At 39.0% G+C, this 24,145-nt stretch overlaps 1 protein-coding gene and 1 long non-coding RNA gene across 2 annotated transcripts in view; one reads left to right on the forward strand and one right to left on the reverse strand.

Annotated features, from left to right (window-relative positions):
- The window catches only part of LOC142493453 (uncharacterized), a 184,193-nt gene that overhangs the window by 130,706 nt on the left and 29,342 nt on the right, over positions 1-24,145 (forward strand). The window contains exon 4 of the long non-coding RNA XR_012801111.1: positions 2,087-2,180. This is a non-coding gene — a long non-coding RNA (uncharacterized LOC142493453). The remainder of the gene's footprint in view (positions 1-2,086; positions 2,181-24,145) is intronic.
- The window catches only part of MCHR2 (melanin concentrating hormone receptor 2), a 137,046-nt gene continuing 120,238 nt past the window's right edge, over positions 7,338-24,145 (reverse strand). The window contains exon 6 of the mRNA XM_075597523.1: positions 7,338-8,228. Coding sequence (XP_075453638.1) covers positions 7,904-8,228 — 325 coding nt within the window. The 3' untranslated portion in view covers positions 7,338-7,903. The remainder of the gene's footprint in view (positions 8,229-24,145) is intronic.

Genomic DNA, 24,145 nt, shown 5'->3' on the forward strand with positions numbered 1-24,145 from the left:
CTTTATACAAAGCAAATTTTAAACCCTTCTTTGACCAGATAGCTAAGGATTTAACTACTTGGAACCCATATATAATATCCTGGTTTGGAAGAATAACCACCATCAAAATGAATATCCTACCTAGACTCCTCTATATCTTCCAAACTCTCCCAGTTAAAATCTGTCAGAAAGACCTAAATAATACACAGAAGAAAATTTTGAAGTTTGTCTGGCAAAATAGGCGACCCAGAGTTCGCAAAGATATTCTTTATAAATCCAAATCAGAAGGTGGCTTAGCTCTCCCGAACTTACACAACTACTATAGATCCGCACAGCTAGGGCATCTTATTAGCTGGCATTCAAATCCAACCGAAAGGACATGGGTCGAGATAGAGGATTTGATTTGCTCCCATGTAAAATAAAAAATCTTCTCTGGCTCAATAAAAAGTCTAGACCACCCGAGATTTACAAGAACCCGATGATATCCTTTGTCTGTAATCACTGGGATTCCCTCAAAACCAAGTTCCAACTAACCGGTACCCATTCCCATATGCAACCCTTATTCTCGGACCCCTCCCTTCCTTTTTACACAGGAAACCCGCACTCCCATACGTGGGTTCAAAAAGGACTCACAAGAGTTAAGGATATCCTCACCCAAGGGAAAGTCCCCCCATTCGCTTCGTTACAAATAAACCATGATATCCCCTCCTCCGAATTCTTCAGATTTCTCCAGGTTAGGCACTATATCCAATCAGTCTACAAATCAAGTCAACCCCAGGCTTTAACTTTGTATGAGGACTGGTGTCTACACCAGCCCCACACAAAGGGCATTATCTCCAGAATATATCACAGTTTATTCTCTATCAAGAGCAACCAAACCCCCGATAACTATATGGTATCCTGGGAAAAGGATCTTAACATCTGTATAGATCTCGATACCTGGAAAGACATCTGGGAAGCTGCCTCCAAAAATTCATCGTGCGTTGTGATTAAGGAGAATATTTACAAGTTAATATTCAGATAGTATATGACTCCTGCCAGGTGTTTCCCCTCTGTGCTGGCGTGGTTGTGGTTAAGTGGGGAATTTACTGCACATATTCTGGTCATGTCCCAAAATCCAACAAACATGGACAAAAGTGTTCACCTTAATACACAAGATAAGAAATTTCTGTCCCACACGACCCAGTATATATATTGCTAGGAAAACCAATGGCCAATATCTCAAAAAAAAATCTAGAGTAATATCACAAATCTTAAATGCTGCTCGGTGTACAATTGCCAAAAATTGGAAACAACCGGCCCCTCTATCCTTAAACCAAATAAATAACAACATTTGGCATATAGTCTATATGGAAAAACTCTCAGCCTCTACCTCGCAATTCTCTGAGATTTGGGCTCCTTGGTTCCGCCATCCAGGTATATCCCCATATATAGACTAGAATACTTTGAACAGAGTGATACATGTGGTATTTGAATTTCTATGTACGGTGCTATATTGTCACAAATGCTACCCCTTCCCCCCTTCCCGATTTCCCTCTCCTTTATTGTTCCACAACCAGTTTATTTGTATTACTGTATCCCCCCCCCTTTTTTTTGTGATGTATGTTTTGTTTACCTTATTTGTATATACAAAAATGCTCAATAAAAAATGTATGTAATTAAAAAAAAACCACTAGGCAATCAATAACTTAAATCATACCACTAGCCAAACAATACATTTAATACATAAAAGCAGTAAGCAACACAACAATTAAATAATACAACCACTAGGCAACACATAAATAAAAACCAGTAGCCAACAAAATACAACATTTAATAAAAACGTTAACCAATCTGTCACCCCAAAAATACATAAGCCATCACAATTCAAAAAAATTTAATCTAAACCATAAACAGAAATAGAGAACATAACAGTCAATAGTCAATAGAAGAAATGCAGTTGGCCAAAAATGCATTGCCTAGCACTGTATTCATCTGAACCCTAAACAGGCACAGATTAATACATTAGCAGTCAATGGGCAATGAAAAACATAAAAAGAAAAAAAAAATCCAATAAAAAAACTGTAAAAATAAAAGTACATACTTTCAATATTTATCTTACCTTTAGAAGCATTGGCCCTCCGAATCCTGGGGAATCAGCAAGCTCTTGTACTGTGATGTCATGAAACTCAATTCAACGCCATCCACTGTGAACATCCACGGTAACAAAATTCTTCAATCTTTAATCTTCTCCCATCTTCTTCTTTCTTAATCTGTGATTATTTCTTTAAGCCCCCCTCCTCATTTCCCCCTCCAATTCCCCCTCTTCTCCTTCTTCCTTTCTCTCCCCCTTTATCCCTCCCTATTTTGGTTCTGGTTACTTTTTGGTTTAATTTATTTTCCATTTTTTTTAATATTTGATATTATAATATATTTTGTTAAAGACTTGATCTATTCATCATAATTATTTTTTATTCATTTAAATCTAGAATATGATCAGGTTTCATTGAACCAGTTGTCATTTTCCCATAGGGGATGCAATGTGTACTATATGCATTGTTATTCTAATTAATTCATTTTTTATTATAAACAACCATTCGATTGATATTCTAACATCTTTAATAACTAACAATCGTGTTAATGATACAAGTATACTGAATTTTTGTTTTAGATTTTGTATCATTATATGAGAGGATAAATTGTATTCACGATGCTCTGAAAGATTTCATCTCTCATTGTCTCTAATAAGAGTCTTACAGATTTATAATGAATTGAATTACTGCAACATTGTTATTTTTTTATCAGTTATAATTTGTTGTGACAATATGAGCTTAAGAGTAACAACACTCACTGGGTGTTCAAAGGATCTTTTTATAACTATTTTTTATAGTTAGATTATTTTGAACTAATCTATGATTGACTCAGATCTATACTTTACACAATTGGTAGATGCATTATATCTATCGGTTAACTTTGTAATTAAACAAGAGACTCCATCAAATATGAATCCCTATATGATTTTCTCTTTTAGCTCTATGTCACATACTGTATAATAGTACTTCATCCTCAAGACTGTGATTGGTTGTTTTATGCTTATACCTTTTAATTGCTGATTGCACACAGATGCGGTTTTTCTCTCTTTAAATATGTCTGTTCAACTCATACTCCCTAATCCTTGACAAAGCGCACTAGCTGCATGAAACGCGTAGGAGGGAGATATGGACGCTGTTCTATTTATGTGCCATTGAAGATTTCTATTTTTGATCATGGCTACACTGAGTTATTTTGCCTACCATTGCTGCTGCTCCGGATACCACCACATTTATTTGCTATTCCTTCATCTGACGACATCTGATCCAGCAAGGGCAGCCCTGAGGAAACGTGGGAGTCTTCATCACAGCCACAGAAGTTGCCTGCATGCAACTGCCAGGACCGGCACAGCTTCTGAAGTACATCTGCATGTACACAGCATTACGGAGAGGGTGGACTATTAACAGAGGTAATATTTTTGATTCTTTGCCTCCAGTCCCCCTCCATATGCAAGGCGATTTTCCACATTTTCAATATCCTTACTCCCGGCATTTCATATTCCGATAAGACTCTATGTAAGCAAAGTATCCAGATCGCAAGACAGCAGCACTTTCACTACCGGATCCCTTAGTTTAAATCCTTCAGCATGATCCATGAGGGCAAGGAAAAAGATTATGTTTATATATTAATAATGATAATAGTGAAAAGTAGGGTTGCAAACCTGTCTGAGACATGTGAACAGGGCCGCTGATAGATTTCTCAGGGCCCAGGACTAGAGTTACTTCCAGGGTCCCCTCCTCCCCCCGTGTTGGCAGTATTGCAATCCCTCCCCCATTTCACACTGATGAGTGCCTTCTATTCCCCCCTCTCTTCCATGTATTTCTCTCCCATCAGTCTCACTCCCTCTTCCTCAATCACCCCTCTCATTCTCCCTGACCTCACATGTATTTCCACCCCTGCATCTCAATCCCTCTTTGCCTCATTCCCTCCCTCAATGGCTCTCTCCTCTCCCTTGCCCCCACATTCTGTCAATTACCCCAATCTCACTCAATCCCCCCTGTAAGAGACGTGTTCAGAGGCACGCAATGGAGACCGTTTAAAGTGAAACTTAAATGAGGCTTAATTGCGCCTGACCCTTTAAACACAGCAAAACATGTGAAAATCCACAAACAAAATCTGCTCCACTTTGGAGTATATTTACACTTGCAGTCCAGCCCTCTTTAACTGCATGGTTAGCCCAGCGATTCACCAGCCCAAATCATAGAAACATTTATATATAGATATAGATAACAGTCTTATAAGAAAAGTCTTATCTGTCTCTTGTAGCTGTAGGGGAAGGCTTCTCTGTTCTCCTGGTGTCCGCACCCTTGTGTGCTAAGGTAATGTCAGGATCCAGGTTTAGAAGTATTGTTCCCTTTGTCTTACTGGCAGCGTGCAGTCTTTTTACCACTCAAGACCTGTTTGTTCCACAGGTCAGCCCAGTTGTGGACTGGGGAACGCTCTGTCTTTCTGCTTCCTGGGTCAGCTCAGCTCACGTGTGAGCTCAGGAAGAATCTCCCTTCCTGTCTCAGAGGCAGGCTTTTCTGACACCTGTAATCAGCCAGGTGGTGTTGGTTAATTGTCTACCAGCATTTAACCACCACACTGCTGGATTAGAGGCACATTTTTGAACAGGGATAAGTCCCCTGTTACACACACTCCCAAATACGTATTAAAATCCCCCCTCCTCCTTAATACATATTAAAATCCTCCCCTCCGCAATACATATTAAAATACACCCTCTCCCCCCCAATACATATTAAAATCCCTCAACTTCCCCAATACACATTAAAAAAAACACTTCCCCCAATACATATTAAAATCCCCACGCTTCCCCCAATATATATATATATATATATATATATATATATATATATATATATATATATATAAATACTTACCTTGGGGATTGTCTCTGGCCGGGCTCGGAGGCTGTGAGGTTCCTGCCCGGCCAACGCTACAAGTTGGGCCCAACCTCTGGCCAGGCCTGGCTGCCGGTCACAGCCGGGCCCCGGCTTGGCATCAGCTGCCTGCAGGCCTCTCCCTCACTATGTTCCACATGCTTCCACTGTCAGCATGCGCCGGGCCTCCCTCTCATGCCGGCGTGCACCGTAAACCAGCTTACTTCTGGCGCACTGCCACCAGAGAGAGCCGTCATGTGCCAGAGGTGGAAGCTTGGCGTGGGACACAGTGAGGGAGAGGGCTGCAGGCAACTGATGGAGAGCTGGGGCCCGGCCGTGACTGACAGCCGGGCCTGGCCAGAGGTCAGGCCCAACTTCAGTGCTGGCCTGGCCCTGTACACCTGTCCCTTCTGTCCCCACCTGCCGGCGGCCCTGCATGTGAATGTGCTCACAAATTATATTTTTATTTTTGCTATAATAAAGAATAAATATTTTGGGAAATTACTAGAAAAGCAGGAGGACATGCTAAGAGCAGATATGGATGCAAAAGATATTACAGTATGTACAAAGATGAGAAAATAAAGATATTTATAGCATTTTATTAATTTAGAAAACTTCACATTTTTCCTACCTATTGCATTATGGGTTGAGTATGTGAAGACCCATACGAAGAAAAATCGAATATACATGTAGCACCTATTCCCCCACCCTATGTGAGATTTGGGTTGCTACCTGTGTATTCCTGGTGCCATGCATACCTGTTGGTAATCCAGGAGGCTCTGAGTTGCTTCGTGGTGGTGTGGGGAGAATCAGGAAAGACTTTCAGGGTGCTTCATTCTCAGTTGGCAGCGCCTCCAGTCAGCGAGGATCCTGGAGGCCCAGGATGGTCCATGCTGACACTAGGTTGTATGGCCCAGACAGTAAGCGACACTCTTAGATGTTTCCATGGTTCTTTATTTTCTTACAGCAGAAGTCACAGCTTCCTTCCCATTCCCCTGAATGTCACCCTAAGGGTTGAGGCCCATCTGTGATCCTTCCTGAGCTCCTCCTGTATCCCCTGCTGGTATACAAGGTAGATGATATCCACTCCACAGGGGAAGGGAAGAGCACACTGACTTCTGGGAGAGTGCCAGAATATACCCTGGGGGATGGTCTTGTAACCCTGCACCATAACAGGCATCACATTAATGACGTGACCCAGCCAGTATCCTAGAGGCTGGCACTCTCAGGTTGTTGCTAGGCCCGCCCCTGGATACAGTAAATATATCCAGGCTGCAATAGCAAGCTAAGCCTTCATGAGGAATTAACCCTTCCAGTTCCTGTCACTAGCAGGACTTATACTGTTAGGGCCCAAAAAGAAGAAATAGCGGCCGGAGGCTATGCAATATATAGTACGAGAAAAAAGAGGAGGCTTGGATGGTGATTTCTGATTTTTATAAGCTAGTAAAGGAGTGTGGGAAGTGCTTTAGTATTTAAATGCAGGAATCAGCTGTGGTTAACAAATAAGCCTGCTCCAGCAGGACAGACTTAATGCCTGGCCTGGAGTTACTTCACAATACAACAAATATACAGATGTAGCATGCATTATTACTCCCATTAAAACAATGCATTGCATTCATGCTACCCCTTCATTTAAAGCTAGATTTATTGCAGCGCTATTGGAACAAATGTTAATGCATGCATTATCTCCTCATCGCACTCATTATTTTTCATGTTATTTGCAATCTCCTAATGCGTTAAATGGAGTAATAATGCCTGCAGCCTTCTATTTAAGAAACAAGAGGCTCTGTAGCAGAAGGTAGTGCATAAAATGGAGCATACTGCTATTGAAGCATAAAAGGATGAAAAAGTGGTGCCAAACAAATGTAACCGGCCTAGAAGCAGAGCTGTGGATGGCAGTACATGTGAATCATTCCAAAAGGTAGTTGTATTGTATTGTATTGTATGTCTTTATTTATGTAGTTAGGAATGTTTATTGATGACAGAGGATCTCTACTATTGTATAACAATTCTGACTTAAATTTAGTTGGTTAAAGCATAAGACCAAAGTAATAAACACTACAATCTTTTGATATTGATATAGACAATATTAATATATTCAGCTTAATTGATGCATGATGTTTAAAAGACTGGGACAGGCTTGAGAAACTGTGTGATTTGTGGATCAATTAATGATTGCTTTGTCCTTCGTATTTATTGCAAAACGTAATTTTTGTATTAATTTCAAGACATACAGTAACTAGGATAGGATGCCTTTAATATGCATTCCCCTTTTATTAGTTTATAATATACAGTATGTGTGTTACAGGTTGTGTAAAAGTCAAGTCCAATATAACTGGAAAATGTTGTATTGTACCACATTAGATAAAGAAATATACAATGCTCAGAAAACAGTATTTTAGAAATAATTTATCATGAGCTTTATCCTCAATTCAAACACAATAAATATATATATAAATATGTTACATATATTCAATTTTTCATTGAAACTTCAGGTTCTTGTGGACATCTGTAGACTAAAGTTTTAGGATTAGATAATGCTCCTCTGGTAGCAAACTGAGCCAGCTTGTAAAGATGATATGAAATCACATTAGCTATGGACTGCTTTCCCTTCTTTATCATAACAAAGTAATGGATTCATACAATTCAAAACTTAGCTCTTAGAAGTACTCTCATATTACTGTAAAACCCTGAGCTGTCATTTCTGTAGAAGTCTAAACTTTGTACACCTCAAAAAAATAAGCTTTTTATTTTATAATGTTTTCTACCTCCCTATAATGGATCAACCATACCTAATACTTGAATTCTAAGCTTATTCTGGCTTGGCTAGGCTAAGGATCGCTAGTTTTGTCACCCAACAGTAGTTTTGTTTGCTTAGCTCTATTTTAACACAATATCACATATGTCCATAATAGTACCTGAATTCTAGCTTGTGTTCAGATATTTACTTGTATAAACACAGATTACATTTAGCCTTAAAAGCTGGATTTCAATGTGTTCTCAATATTGTTTAGTTCACGCTCTGACATTTTGATTTTAACTTTGGTGCACTCAGTCAGTCTTTTGCGGAAGTTTCCACTAAGAAGAACATATAGGAAAGGATTAATACCACTGCTAGCATAGCTGAGACAAATAGAGCAGTAATAGCACACGTAGAAAGTCAATGAGGGCTGAGATATCTGAAGGTTCACAATCTGTATCACGTGGTATGGGGCTGCACTCACAATAAATACTCCCACCAACACAAGAACCATCTTGGTCAGCCTGAGGACTCTCTGTCTTGGCAAGCTGTTGTTGTACCTGAAAGAGAGAGAGACAATTACATACAAAACATGATATATTATATTACTCTTACAATTATTATAAAACAGATTGATGTGTATATATATATATATATATATACACACACACACACACGTGGCGAGAAAAAGTTTGTGAACCCCAATTATAATTACGGAAATTCCATAGTTTTTCCATGATAGCCTTCTTAAATCAAAACCAGTCTTTTCTTAAATATTCAATAGGGTTTAAATTAACCAATTCCATGTCTTTTAAAACAAAATGATGTATGAATTAAACAAAAGATGTGAATAAAGAAAAAATAACGGAGCATTGCAAAAAATGCTCGTAAGGAAGCTGGACAAAGATAGCTGTTGGAAAAAAGATTTATTGAAGGTACATAATTCCTGCAGTCAACTCTGACGCGTTTTGTACCACTCTTTGCCAAAGTACCAACAGGTACGAAACGCGTCAGAGTTGACTGCGGGGATGATGTACCTTCTATAATCTTTTTTTTCCAATGGCTATCTTTGTCCAGCTTCCTTAGCAGCGGTTTTGTAGTGCTCCGCAATTTTTTCTTTATTCACATCTTCTGGACGGTTTCGGCTAGAGCACACACTTAACAGGAGCCTTCCTGATTCTGCAACATTGCAAGGAACTATGTGAGTCTTTATGATCTTTCATTTCAATCCTGTCCCGGTGCTCGTGTGACAACAGCATTAGCTTGAGGTTTGAATTTGTGTATGGGGGTTGTGTGTCTTGTTAGCGAGGGCTCTTTGAGCTCAGGCTGCGGGACTCTCCCCGATCATTCCTTCCTGTAACTGCATGCCTCAATCCACTCATGCGTGGGCGTGTGCAATATAAGCACCTACAGTAATACAGTAGCAGTGTTCTCACGTCATATCTACTTAATCAAGTTTTCTATGGATATTTCTTAAACATGGACATTGTTTACAGTTATTTCAAGTTTCCCTGTATATCTGGAGCATAGGGGTTTATTACAACTTTTTCGTGAATTAAACAAACAATGAGTTTACCCTCAATTAATTGAATCAGGGTATGTGAAAAAGTAAGTGAAAAAGTAAGTGAAACCATGGTTTTATCCGCTACTTTAAAGGGGGTAATTACAATGGGGTGTTTAAATAATTAAGTAGATCTTCATGTATGAGTTCGGGAGGCTCCATCCTATATAAAGTCAGAAAACTTGTGAGTTTGGTCTTCATCATACAGGTCGGTGTGTGGAAATACGTCATTCCACAATCAAAATAAATTTATGAGAACTTCAGAAAAGCAGTTATAAAACTATTTCTAAGGATTTGGGGCTCCACCAATCCACTGTCAGAAAGATAGTCTACAAAATGGAGAAAGTTCAAGACCACAATCACTCTACCCAAGAGCAGTCGTCCTACCAAAATGTCTCTAAAAACAAACGGACAAATCATCCTGGAAGTCACAAAGAACCCAGAGTAATATCTAAGGATCTGCAGGCCACTCTCGTCTTGGCTAATGTGAGTTTTCATGACTCAAATATCAGAAAAAGACTGAACAAGAATGTGTTCATGGAAGGATAGCCAGTAGGAAACCACTGCTCTCTAAAAAGGACATTGCTACCCATCTGAAGTTCACCAAAGAGCACATAGATGATACACAAGATTTCTGGAACAATGTTCTCTGGACAGACGAGTCAAAGGTAGAACTTTTTGGCCTCAATGGAAAATATTATGTTTGGCAAAAACCAAAACTGTGTTCAAAAGAATAACCTCATCACAACCATCAAGCATGGTGGTGCGAGTGTGATGGTTTGGTGCTGTTTTGCAGCTTAGGACCTTGACAGCTTGTCATCATTGACAAAAGCAGGAATTCTGCATTGTATCAGAAGATTCTAGAGGAGAATATCAGGCCATCCATCCATTAGCTGAAGCTGAAGCGAAAGTGGGTTATACAGCAAGACAATGATCCTAAATATGCAAGAAGATCTACAAAAGAATGGCTGCAGAAGAAGATTTTCTGCGTTTTAGAATGGCATAGTCAAAGTCCAGACCTTAACACCATTGAAATGTTGTGACAGGTCCGGAAGTGAGCTGTTCATGCAAAGAATCCCACAAATATCAATGACTTGAAGCAGTCCTTAAGGAGGAATGGGCCAACATTCCTCAAAACTGATGTGAGAGCAGTTACAGGAAACACTAGTGTAGTTGAAGTCATTGCTGCTCAAGGGGGTGCCACCAGGTTCTAAATGTAAAGGTTCACATACTTTTTCACACAGATATTACATGTTTAATCATTTGTGGATAAATAAATGTTAAAGTATCATGTTTTGTGTTAATTGTTTGATCAGGTTACTTACTGTATATCACAGGCACTGTGAACATTCTGAACACCTGATACATAAAGCTTGGCCCCCTGCAGACGCACTTACCAGAACTCCCTCCTACTGTCTCTGTACGTTCTCCCTACCTACCAATTAGATTGTAAGCTCCTCGGGGCAGGGACTCCTCTTCCTTAATGTTATGTTTATGTCTAAAGCACTTATTCCCATGATCTGTTATTTATATTATCTGTTATTTATTCGATTACCACATGTATTACTACTGTGAAGCGCTATGTACATTAATGGCGCTATATAAATAAAGACATACAATACAATATCTATTATTAGGATTTAGATTAGGATCTAATAACATTTTAGGTTTGAAATACTGTGTAACAGGGGAGTTATCCCTGTTCAGGTAATGTACCTCTAATCCAGCAGTGTGGTGTTTAACTGTTGGTAGTCAATTAACAAACGCCACCTGCCTGATTAGATGGCTTAGAAAAGTATGTCTTTTGAGACAGGAAGTGAGACTCCTTAGCTCACACCTGAGCTGACCTTGGAGATAAACAGTCTTGAGCTCTGCCATAATACACAGCAGTGCTGCTTTCAAGACACAGGGAAAACTTCTAAACCTGAATGCTGACACACCCTGAGGAAAAGGGAGCTGAACCAGGGACAGAGAAGATTTTCCCTCCAAACCACAAGGAACAGATAAGACTTTTATTTACAAGACTTTTTATATCTGTTCATTTCATGCTATATGTTTGGGGCTGGGAGACATGCTTTTCTAAGCGAGTTGTGAACTGCATAGTATTTCACTAGAAATACTCCCACGTGAATAGAAGCTTTGTTTACCCCTTGTTTGGATGGTTTCCTGATGTTAAGGAAAAGGCGCAATAAAAAGGCTTATTTAATTTCACCATAATCAGTCTCCCTTGCATACCTCTGTGAGCGTCCGCCTACATACTGTATGTGAAAATTCTAAGTGGTTCACAAGCTTTTTCTCGCCACTATTATTGAAGTATCTATGGCAAAATCACAATCTTAGATTTTTTTCTAAACTAAAATGTATTTGTTCAGCACTGTCATTCAGAGTTAATAGCTACGTCTAACATCTTTTTGCGATCAGATTGCTTCTGCTGTAGCTTTAATAATGGCAGCACATGAACTAGGGTAAAAATACAAGATTAAAGATGCATGGAAATATCCTTGCTTTGTCCCCAGATATACTGTGTTGCATAATTCAAAACTTTACTAAATATTTTCCCAGAAAAAAACAATTGTTTAGTTAAGTAAGACATTTTGAACATTTTATTTTTGTGAAAAAACAAACAGTTACCTTACCTATTTTTATTTATATAGCAGTTAAGTTAGATAAAAAATAAAAATCCAGTGGCACAGTAAACAATAAATTATAGAAAAAATAATAAAGAACAGCCAAAAGACGCAAAAAATAAGAAGGGGCTGACTATATGCATGTACGTGTTCATGTATATCTTTATTTACATAGTGCCCACAGATGTACTTAGCACTTTACAAGAGAGACAATACAGTACTGTACAGTGAATTATATAACAATAATATATATATATATTTTTTTAATTTATTTATTTACATTCTCTCATATTAAACTGCTGTGCGAGTTCCCCTTGCCATTAACGATGGGTGAAACAGTCCAACCCCATTTCCCAGATTGTTTAGATCAAGTCCTTCCCCCCACCACCAAAATCCGACTGCTGATTGGACACTTAAAAATCTGTGCAAATCAATAAAAATCCTCCATTTGATACAATCAAATCCGCAGAGAGAAAGTGAGACATATCCCCCCTCCCCAGCCATGCATTAATCCGTGTCCGGATTCTTAACAATCGTGCCACATATTTTGGATTGCTCTGAAAAATAAAACAAGAAATCAAAAATTGCAGATTCGCCTTTTTAAACTAGTCTGCAGAAATCTGCGGATCAAAGGAATCGGCGGAATCATATCCGCAAAAAAAAATAATAATTGCCCATCTCTACATGTACTTCGTTTGTCAATGCTTACCATTCACAGATGGTCTTTCAGATGCTAAGAATGTTTCAAAATATGTGATTCTAAAGGTACAATACCAGAAGGTAGATTTTATTTATTTTAATTTTTTACATGGAAGCATCAGCTTGTTGAACAATTAACATATTGAGAAACTTAGTTTATTCCCAGAACTCACTTTGTTTTATAAAGCACGATGTTTTCTGTTTTCTGATAATGTAGGAGTTACTCATGACTAATAAACCAGTGCTTGGACGTTACAACTTACAAAATAATTCAGCATGACCAATTTTTATTAGACCTAGAGACAAAATTCAAATATTAAACAATATATTTAAACAGAACAAAATAATTTTTAGTCTTCGTATAGAAAAAAATTGTATATCCAAACCAATACGTGCTGAAACATATATATGTTTTATTTAGATTGCTATTGTCCTGGTGATATTAAAGCACAGTTAACAGACCGAGGTGTAATTGCAAGTAGGAATACCACATGTACTGTACTAAAAAAAATTGTTATTGCAAACCTATTTTACTAGATTAAAAAGAAAAAAAAACTCCCACACCTCATCCTCTAAGATATTGACCTGTGTTCTAAAAATGTGAAAATTATGGAATTTAGGGTCATATACTGTATTAAAGTTTTCCAGTAGTAGTGTTAAATATATGGAACATTGTGAAAGTATCTGTGTACCTGAGAACTATTACCTTTCCATTTTTAGAAAAATACATAAATCAATTTCTGAGAGAGAGTCATTTTAACACGTTCATGACAAAAGTTTAAAATTCTACAATGTACTGTATTCCTTCTACAGTATAAAGAATGTAACATATGATACTTATGTCTACATTAGTTCTTATTCTAAATGTAGTATGCAATGAAATACAAGGCTTTATATACTCAGTTTATAATCAAGAACATAGTTTTTTAATTTTACACAATAAATATGGTAATAAACCATTGGAACTCTTGGATCCACATAATGCTAATTAATTAATACTTGTGTAGCCATGTATCCTTTTTGGCTACTAATCTGCCCTGCCTAACACATAAGCCCTGGTACCAGCGCAGGCTGTGCTAGGGTTAAATCCGGGTTTCCCCCTGCAGTAAGCAGCTTCCTTGAGTGACAGGGGGCAGGCTAAGGCCTGTGGACTGCCCAATCAGGGGCTCAGACCTTGCACCCTCCCCCTGGGTGCATAAGGGGCTGCACAGCAAAACTTAGAGGAGTTGAATTTGGTGGAGAGATCCTCTCCCTCAGGGGAGTGGGATACTGCCCCCTATTCCACCAGGGAATAGGGGAAGAGATCAGGATAGACCTTTGGGGCATCAAGCCTTCTGGGTTGAGTCCAAGGTCCACACATAAGAGGAAAATAGTTCATCCAGTTATATGCTGTATTCGCTGTTAAAGAATAAAGCTGTTCCAGTTTGATATATTCTGGCCTGAGACTGCAATTAATCAGGGGGAGCAGTAGAAGAGGGTTCTCCTGCAGGAATTGCATCCAGTGCTACTGAAGCCTGCTGGAGATGGAGGCGTCGCACCAGTGATAAAGAACCAACCATCACCCCAAAAGTCAGTCCTGTCTTCCCCATTAACACCGGCGGAAACTCAGCGATTCTGTGAGCAGCACAAAACACAGGGGAAATCTCCCAGAGGGTGGCGGAAAACCTGTTACACTTATAAATCATATGTTTGCATTTTTGTGCATATATCCACATGGTCTTTTTGCATCCAAAGCCCCCTTTTATTTTGCCAACAGGTAAATATCAAAATGGTTATTTGCAGTAGGTCAGGTGCTAGTAGAATTAACACTCCTAAGTGGTACAGTATTACTTCTAAATAGTAGGGTGATGATGGAGAGTCCTGGGGTCGAAACATTAATTTGATATTTTATACGGTGGTGTTATATAATAATGATCAATACATATTGATCAATATATAAAGCAGACTAGTTAGCAAATATTTATTACTGTTGTTCTGCATTTTATGAATAATATACAATATATACCACAGAAGAGCTTTTTGAAGATACTATCACTAGTAAAACTCGCCTTTTCTTCTTTAAATGAAAATACCAACTACAGCTCAACCCCGTTATAACGCGGTCCTTGGGGTCCACAACCCCGAGACCGCGTTACAACCGGCGTCGCATTAAAATTTCACTGTGTTGTAGAGGATAAATATATTTATAGGGTATGTCTTGTCACACCAAGCCTATGGTGTAGAGGTAAGAGGCAAGGCATTGGTATCAGAAGGTCCCGAGTTAAATCCCTGCATGTGTTTTGTACAAAATGTATTAATGTTTATTTGTGTGTCTGTGTCTGGTAGTCAGTAAAGCATTGAATTGAATGTTTGAAAAAAAAGATGGCACGCGACGGCAAGAGAGCAGAGAGATGAGCACGTGGACAGCAGGAGGAGGAGAGAGATGAGCACGTGGACAGCAGGAGGAGGAGAGAGATGAGCACGTGGACAGCAGGAGGAGGAGAGAGATGAGCATGTGGACAGGACAGCTGGAAGAGGAGAGCGTAAGGCAGCAAAATGGAGGATTTGAGATGCAGATAAGGCGGCAAAATGGAGGCTTTCAATTCGGGAGCCATGCTTGGACCGCGTTATAAGCGGATTTGCGTTGTAGTGGATCACGCTATAACGGAGTTAAGCTGTATTATGAAGCATTTAAGAAAACGGAGAGCTGGTCTTTTGAATCAATAAGTCATAGCTAGTTGTTTCTTAATAATTTATCCTTAGACACAGAACTACAATGTAATATTAAGATAACATGTATATTTTACTATTATTTTCTCGCTGGTGGGTAAAAGGTTCAGTGGTCTCAAGCTTCTTTTTGTATGAAATGCAAAATATGTATAATTAGTTGTAGCTAACCGCCTTTTACAACTTTTTTTAGTCAATTAAATCATTTACATGGGTTTATGGGTAAATGCAGTTGCATAAAATGATAACTTTTTAGTACTGACTAGGTGATAATGCTCGGTACTAAGTCACCTAGGTTACCTGCACACTGTTTCTAACCTTGTATAGAATATTCTTAGCGTCTGAGGTCACACTCCACCTAGTCACGTGTCACATGGCAGTCAGTATGGAGTTTGAAATCTCGTAAGCGTATCACTTGAGCGCCTCTCCCCTTAGTAGTTATGTTTTTAATTGTTTAAAGGCAATTGCTAAATACAGTGATTTGCTACCTAACATTTATTGAAAATACTAGGTAATATAGAGAGAATTTTTGGATAGGGATTATATCTTCACTTACTCTACAATCTGTCTCTCTCTTACTACCTGTACAAATTGGGGTTTATTTAGTTGCAACATACTATCGCATTCCAAGGTCATGGTGTTCCCATATTGCTACTGTAAAACAGCCTACTATGACTGGCAGCTCTTTGCACTTTAGTTATAAGTAAAAGAAGCAGATAGGGAATGACAGGGTTGATGAGACAGTACCAGTAACCTTTTGTAAACATTGAATAGTCAGAATAAAATGTGGTTACACAATTATCAGAACATTCGAAATAAAATAGCATGTGCTCGCGGCTGGGGAAGGTGCTTGTGCTCTCCAGGAGCTATCCCCCAACTTCCTGGGTCACATTACTGATGTTAGAGGTACACCATACCACTTACACTATGTGCGTTACTATGTTAGGCTTTGTCAAGGAGGCAAAAGGTATCATGCAGCCCCTCCTCTTATACGTCGTACAGCCAATGGCTTCACATATTCAAAGAGAGACTCAAATTCATTCACTGTGTAAATTACTGTAGTCAATTAGTATAGCACTCAACATTATTTTATAAAAATATATCCTGGTCAATAAACAGGGTATATTTATTTGTTTATTGACCATAATTTACTTTTATATATGTGTCGCATTCGCAAGTTTCACTGGGGATTTTTGCAATTGAATAAAGCTGCGAGTTTGGGACATCGTGCAAATTGCTAGACACTATGCACAAATGAGTGCCTTGCCGCACATTAATGGAGGCAATAACATATGCTACATCAGTAGATACCATCAAAACAAATCATTTAAAAATGCTAAGGGAGAAGGCCCAGATGGACTTTCTGAAGACGTTCATAACATTTTAAATGATAATATTTCTGTACCACTATATTTTCTAAGCCACTATCAAAAAGCAGATACAGTATAACAACTTTGCGCAAAAAGGGTAAAGATTAATTGAAACTGGAATTGTATAGCCCTATATCATTATTAAAACAGGACATTAAACTATTTATCAAACGATAAGGCAAAAATCACACAAAGTCACAAATTTTGCAAACTTGCTGTAATGCTCGTTGCTCGATTAACTCAAAAATGGAAATATCTGAAATAACAGGCAGATTTATTTGTCACTGAAAGGCTAGCTAGATAGCCTCAATAGATGCGAGATTCTATGATTCCAATCAAACACGCTGATTAACCATTTTATTCAAATTTCTTCCCTTCTATACTTTTGTCTAACTCATGATGTACGTAGCTGCAAACATATTTTCCCCTATATAAATATCATTATACACAAAAACATTAACATTCTTAAGAACAACCTGTACCTAACCTGATTAGATGCCTGATTCTCTCATTAAATAAAAGATGGACTGATTAAAAGGCAGATTACCCAATTAGCTGCCTATTTAAACACCCTAGCAAAAACACACTTCCTCCTTGTCAAAATGGAGACAGTTTGACAGCGGTGGTGTTGCAACGAGGCATGTAAGACAGACAGACATGCAGGAAAAGAGAGCAGACCGGGGGAGATTGCTAGGGACAGACAGGGAGAATGGGAGCTGCATTTGGAGAGGATACTAAGGAGAGTGGCCAGGCCACTTTTGTATAGGCCCAGAAACACCTTACAGGGGCTCAAAAAGCAGGTACAGGTTGAGTTATAAAGCTGCATGAAAAATGTCACTATTAGAGAAATATAATACAAAGTCAACTTTCCAAAATGTACAAGTTTATTACAGTCACTTTATTTATCTTATACTTTTTTTGTTGTGTTGTGGGCTTGCTTGGCATTTCAGTGGTTGTTGATGTAGATGGTGTTGAGTCTTCTTGGGTTGATGGAGTTGCTGCTCTCCTTATTACACCAAGACCTCTCTGAGAATGCTGCACATTTCTGTTAATGATGAAAAAGTGTTTTAAGACAAGCGAAAATAGTTACTTGATACTCAATATGGTGATTAAATGTGTATTACACAAGTAAAAATGACAAAAGTGCTATATATTCAAAGTAAATACTGTAAGTAGAATGAATACAAACCTTTTTTGAGAGATGCTGCTCTGAGAACATGTGATGTTTCCCAACATCTGCGGATAGTAGAATAGATGATCCTGAGTGCAAACTCTCAGGGTATATAAAAACTAAAATAAAGAAATATAGCACAATATGTATATACAAAAGCGATAGCACCAGGCGGAGGGGAATGGAAAAGTCACGAAGCTTAAGGTCCTGAACTAGTGCTCTACAGCTGAAGCAGATCCTGATATGGTGTATACCAATATATGCCTATATATTTGAATGGAGTCTTGGTGAGTAGCGTTATGAGTGCAGGGATTAATAAAGCATTTAAGTATCTGTGTATGAATATGTCCCTCTAATGTATAAGAACAGTCCAGTATGGAATACAAATGCGATGAGGGAATCAGACACTGAAGGGGAGATTGGGGCACTCCGGTAAGGACACGGACCCAAATTAGCCAGATCAATCCTCTCCCTCCTTTGCACATAAAGTTGAAGCATCAGCACATGAAAAAAACTGCAACCGCAGCTACATTTACTCACAGCACCCGACCTGCCGCTGTAGAAACCCGACTTCGTGGACATGCTGTCTCCTGAATGAAGATAGATTGTAAATTACCTGAAGAGCAGGAAATGGAGAGCACTGCTCCAAGAAAAAACGGGGAACAAATCTGAAATTGATGATAAAAAGTAGGTTAATTTACGGAACCACTGGCGACATGTAAATCATAAAAATGGTAATCCTCTTACTCGTTTCACGCTCTAGGTGCTTTGTCAAAGAATGACAAACCTAATTACTTTAATGCTATTTATAGGTACAAAGGTGGTCTGCCGGATATCCTTAAAAAGAAGTTTAACCAATCAAAACACATCCAGAAGTAAGAATCCCAGGTTTCTCATAATATATCCAGTGATTGCTGAACTAACACAGCGGAGCCCCCGAGAGTCCTAGAAAGAAAGCACAAATAAATCTAAAAACTGGTGAAAATGAAAAAGATACTTCCAAAGAAGTGATAAAAATAACAATAATAACAACACAAGACATAAATGTTGCAGAATGCTGCCCGAAGTTATCCACAATAAAAAATACATATAATAAAGATAAATAATGTAACATGAAGTTACATGCATTAATAACCCCTCTGATATTACTATATATTAGACTAAACTTTCTGCAATGTATTAACTATATCAGAACAGTTGTGTGAAAAAGAGAGTACACCCTCTTTGAATTCTATGGTTTTACATATCAGGACATCATAACAATCATCTGTTCCTTAGCAGGTCTTAAAATTAGTTAAATACAACCTCAGATGAACAACAACACATGACATATTACACTGTGCCATGATTTATTTACCAAAAATAAAGCCAAAATGGAGAAGCCATGTGTAAAAAAACAAGAACACCTTATGACTCAATAGCTTGTAGAGCCACCTTTAGCAGCAATAACTTGAAGTAATCGGTTTCTGTATGACTTTATCAGTCTCTCACATCGTTGTGGAGGAATTTTGGCACACTCTTCTTTACAACGTTGCTTCAGTTCATTGAGGTTTGTGGGCATTTGTTTATGCACAGCTCTCTTGAGGTCCAGCCACAGCATTTCAATCGGGTTGAGGTCTGGACATTGACTGGGCCATTGTGACACCTTGATTCTTTTCTTTTTCAGCCATTCTGTTGTATATTTGCTGGGCGTGCGTGGGATCATTGTCCTGTTGCATGACCCAATTTCAGCCAAGCTTTAGCTGTTGGACAGATGGCCTCACATTTGATTCTAGAATACTTTGGTATACAGAGGAGTTCATGGTCGACTCAATGACTGCAAGGTTCCCAGGTCCTGTGGCTGCAAAACAAGCCCAAATCATCACCCCTCCACCACCGTGCTTGACAGTTGGTATGAGGTGTTTGTGCTGATATGCTGTGTTTGGTTTTCGCCAAACGTAGCACTGTGCATTATGGCCAAACATCTCCACTTTGGTCTCGTCTGTCCAAAGGACATTGTTCCAGAAGTCTTGTGGTTTGTTCAGATTTAACTTTGCAAACCTAAGCTGTGCTGCCATGTTCTTTTTAGAGAGAAGAGGCTTTCTCCTGGCAACCCTTCGAAACAAACCATACTTTTTCAGTCTTTTTCTAATTGTACTGTCATGAAATGTAACATTTAACATGCTAACTGAGGCTTGTAGAGTCTGAGATATAACTCTTGTTTTTTTTTGCAATTTCTCTGAACATTACACGGTCTGACCTTGGGGTGAATTTGCTGGGGCGTCCACTCCTTGGAAGATTGGCAACTATCTTGAATGTTTCTCCACTTTTGAATAATCTTTCTCACTGTAGAATGATGGATTTTAAATTGTTTGGAAATGGCTTTATAATCCTTCCCAAATTGATGGGCAGCAACAATTGCTTCTCTAAGATCATTGCTGATGTCTTTCATCCATGGCATTGTGTTAACACACACCTGAATGCTGCAGACTAGCAAACTGCTAAAACTTTGGCTTTTATAGAGGTGGTCACATTTGCAGATGATCAATTAATCAAGGGCATTTGATTAGCAGCACCTGTCTGCTACTTAGCATCTTAATTACTATGGAAGCAGTAAGGGTGTACTTAGTTTTTCACACATGGCTTCTCCATTTTGGCTTTATTTTTGTTAAATAAATCATGACCGGTCTAATATGTCATCTGTTGTTGTTCATCTCAGGTTGTATTTACCTAATTTTTAGACCTGCTAAGGAACACATGATTGTTATTATGTCCTGATATGTAAAACCATAGAATTCAAAGAGGGTGTACTTTCTTTTTCACACAACTATATATAAACCAAAAACCTAGTCCCAAAACGAAAAAGAATAAAATGGAGAAGGGGAAGGAAGGGGGGGTGTGGAGTGGTGTTTTTTTTTGCTGATTTTTTTTTAATTATTGGTGTTGTATTTTTTTTTGCTGGTATTTTTTTTAGGTTGTCCATTGGCTGCCATAGTGGCTAATCATGTCCATAGTATGGGGGCATGATGTATCACTTTGCCAATCAATGGTTAGAGGGTTGGGTAATTCCCCTGGGGAGGGGGGTTAGGCCTCCTGGGTGGGTAGCGGGAGTGGGGGTTAACCCCTTATTACCATAGTGGTTAATAACCGCTAAGGTGATTAAGGGTTAGGGATCAGTAGTTTTTTTTTTTTAAATTGTTGGCCACCAATGAAGAAGAGGAAGACGAGGAAGATGAGGACAGCCTTCATCCTGGAAGGGGTAAGTAGAACTTTAATTTACTATATGCGGGATGGTTAATGTTTTTGTTATTGCCAAAGGGTGGGTGGTTAGGCCTCGGATGGGCATTGGGAAGGGTTAACCCTTTCATTACCATAGCGATTACAACAGCTAAGGTAATGAAGGGGTTAATCCCTCCCACAACCTTCCCAGTAGGACTAACTGCCCAACAAGGGGCAATTACCCCCTTCACTCACCCCCTCTGCCGCCAATAAACCAGGCAGTCGTGCTTAACACCTTCATTGCCTTAGCGGCTAGCTGCTAAGGTAATCAAGCTGATTTTATTTTATTTTAATAATACAGTATTATTGCATAGATTTCAGGACCCTCTGCTTCCCGAGTTACAGGCCCTGTTATAGGGTGCGTATCCCTCTGGTTTGTTTAAATACCCTGATCACATGGGCCATGACACGAGAAAATTTAAACATGGCCTGCGGCCTGGAACTCGGGAAGCAGGGCATCCCCGGACCTGAACTCAATGTGGCTAAGCTCCAGAGACCCCCTGCTACAATATTGTATTATTAAAATAAAAGCCCTGCGATTGCCTGTTAGAGGCGCCCAGGTAGAGTGACTGATTCAGTCCCTTACTGTGCGTCTACTAAAGACAGGTGAAGCCAGGTAGGATTCACACATCAGGGACCCCCGCTGTGTTAATCCGTTGGGCCATTAGTCTGGCCGCTCGAACCTCACGACATGCTAGAGGTTGCCGTATAAAACACTCATGGCATGCGGTCAACAACAGGCAGTTGCACCTATATGATTTGGGGTCTGACGGATGTAAAATCCGTCAAAATCAAATTCTGTTCGAGAATATGCCAGTGTTTTTCAACTATTTTTCTTGAATCTATTATATTGTGTCATTAAAGGCACAGCATTTCCAAATTCTTGTTCTTTTTCTTTGATTTCAAGATTTCACTTCTATGTAACTCTCCTGCTTTTTCTACTTCATTTTGAGGATAATTTCTAGCTAGAAATGTTCCCCAAAATCAGCGATTGATCCTTGAAAGTTTTTATATCACTACAGTTTTTCGTGATTCTCCTAAATTGTCTAAAAGGGGTGTTTGTTATCCAATTTTTGTGATGACAGCTATTATTTAGAATGTAGTGGTTTCTGTCCACATCTTTAAAGAAGGTTTTTGTCTTTGCAACACCTAGGGATGTTCATTCTCTTTTGATTATTTTATTTCTTGTATTACTTTTTATTTTTTATAGTATATTATTTAATACCAAATATTGCATTAAGCTGTATATTGTGTAATTAACACAACCTTTCTCTCTCTCTCTCCCCAACTTGCTTTTTATCATCTCTTCTTTGAGTTGTTATATCCATATATTTTAGTTTTTTACTCTATTAATAAAGTTTTTAATTGTTTGATCTGTATTTGAACACAGATTTATGTACTCCCTGTGAGAGAACCTGTGAATGAATTATTAATTAATTAACCAATTACCTAACACACTATTTAATCGCTATACCCATTATGGGTGCTATATAATACTCCTGATGAAGCTGACGCCAGTTCAGCGAAACGCGTAGAGCTTCCACTTCCTACGCAGTAACCTCCGTTCCAGAGGTGAGGAGACCGCTGTGCCGTGTACCTGTTCCCTCTCCCGCCTAACTGGAAGCTGTCAGGCCCGTAACGGATGTGATGTCAGACGCCGTTCAACGCTAACTGTGGGAGTATCGAAGGGAGACGGCCTGGTCACCACTTCTCCTGGCGTGAGATAAACTGCCCTAACACCATCTTATGTGCCTATTTTACCTGTACACATTGTGAGTACATTTCTTTAGCCTTTTATTGTGATAAAATCGTTTGCTGGTCTGCACTATGGTCTCTTTCTGCTGTGTTTTCTCATGAGCATCATCCTGAGTGAGAGCCCTCCTGAGTTCCTACATACCATGTTGCCTGCATATGCAGATTCTTCACCTACTTGTCATAAGTAGGCAATCTATATGAGCCAAGTTTCTTTGCTTCATCACACTTATTGTGATTTTATTGCACCATCATTTGTTTATTCTATTTTTGGGATGTTCCTGAATTATCGCTCTCTTCCTACCCTGGATGTTCACAGCAGGGTCATGTGACATCATGTTATCACGCAACACCAAGTGACCCTGCGGCATCATTTGACACTGGGTTACCATGACGACCCGTCACTGGAAGCTACTTAGTTACAAAGGACTTGCACGGTCCCCCGGCATTTAGTGTGGGACCTCTGTAACTGCTGCGCCCCTCTCAGAAAATCTGTTAGCAACTCCTTAATTGTCTCTCTTATTTATTGATGTTGGTGCACCACAACTTAGGCACTAGTTCTCTGTGTGCTTTATTGTTCATATTATTTATATTGCAAGTGCCTTTTTCAATTCACACTTGCTGTGCTGCATTTTCTTCACTGTTTATTATAAAAAGCAGGAAAGACTAGAGCACGTCAATATGTATAGCTTGGGGGAGAGATAGCAGAGGTAAGATGATTGAAACATTCAAATACATAAGGGCTTTCAACAAAGTACAGGAGGGAAGCATATTACAGAGAAAGAGAAGTGCTTGAGCAAGAGGTCATTTTCTGAAGCTGGAGGGTGGGATGCTCAGGGGAAATGTGATAAAGTACTTCTTCTTAGAAAGGGTGGGGATTTTCTGAAATAGCCAATAGGAGGTGGTAGGGGTTAATACAGTAAGGGAATTCAATAATGCTTGGTGATAGACAGAAGAATATCATAAATATAAAAGACAGACAAGTATTAATGGAGTGAAAGGGATTAAACAGATTGGAAAATGTGCAGACTAGGTATACCAAGTGGTTCTTATCTGCCATCAACTTCTATGGGGCCTATTCACTAAACTTCGATAAGTGACTTATCGAGAATTTGGGGCACTTCTCGAACGAGTTTGCAAGTTCAGAAAACTTTGATAAGTTGCCAAACGCTCGAGATGTGCTTCTCCCTGATCGGAAGTGCTCCCGCACAGACAAACCATGTGGAAGCCCCAAAAATGCTCAAACTCGCATTTCTTGAGATATCACGTTATTCAGGTAGCTTTGATATGTACATCGCGGCTGCAACTCGCAGGTCCTCATCTCGCCACCTCA

Source organism: Ascaphus truei, chromosome 4, assembly GCF_040206685.1.
Source record: "Ascaphus truei isolate aAscTru1 chromosome 4, aAscTru1.hap1, whole genome shotgun sequence".
NCBI lineage: Eukaryota > Metazoa > Chordata > Amphibia > Anura > Ascaphidae > Ascaphus > Ascaphus truei.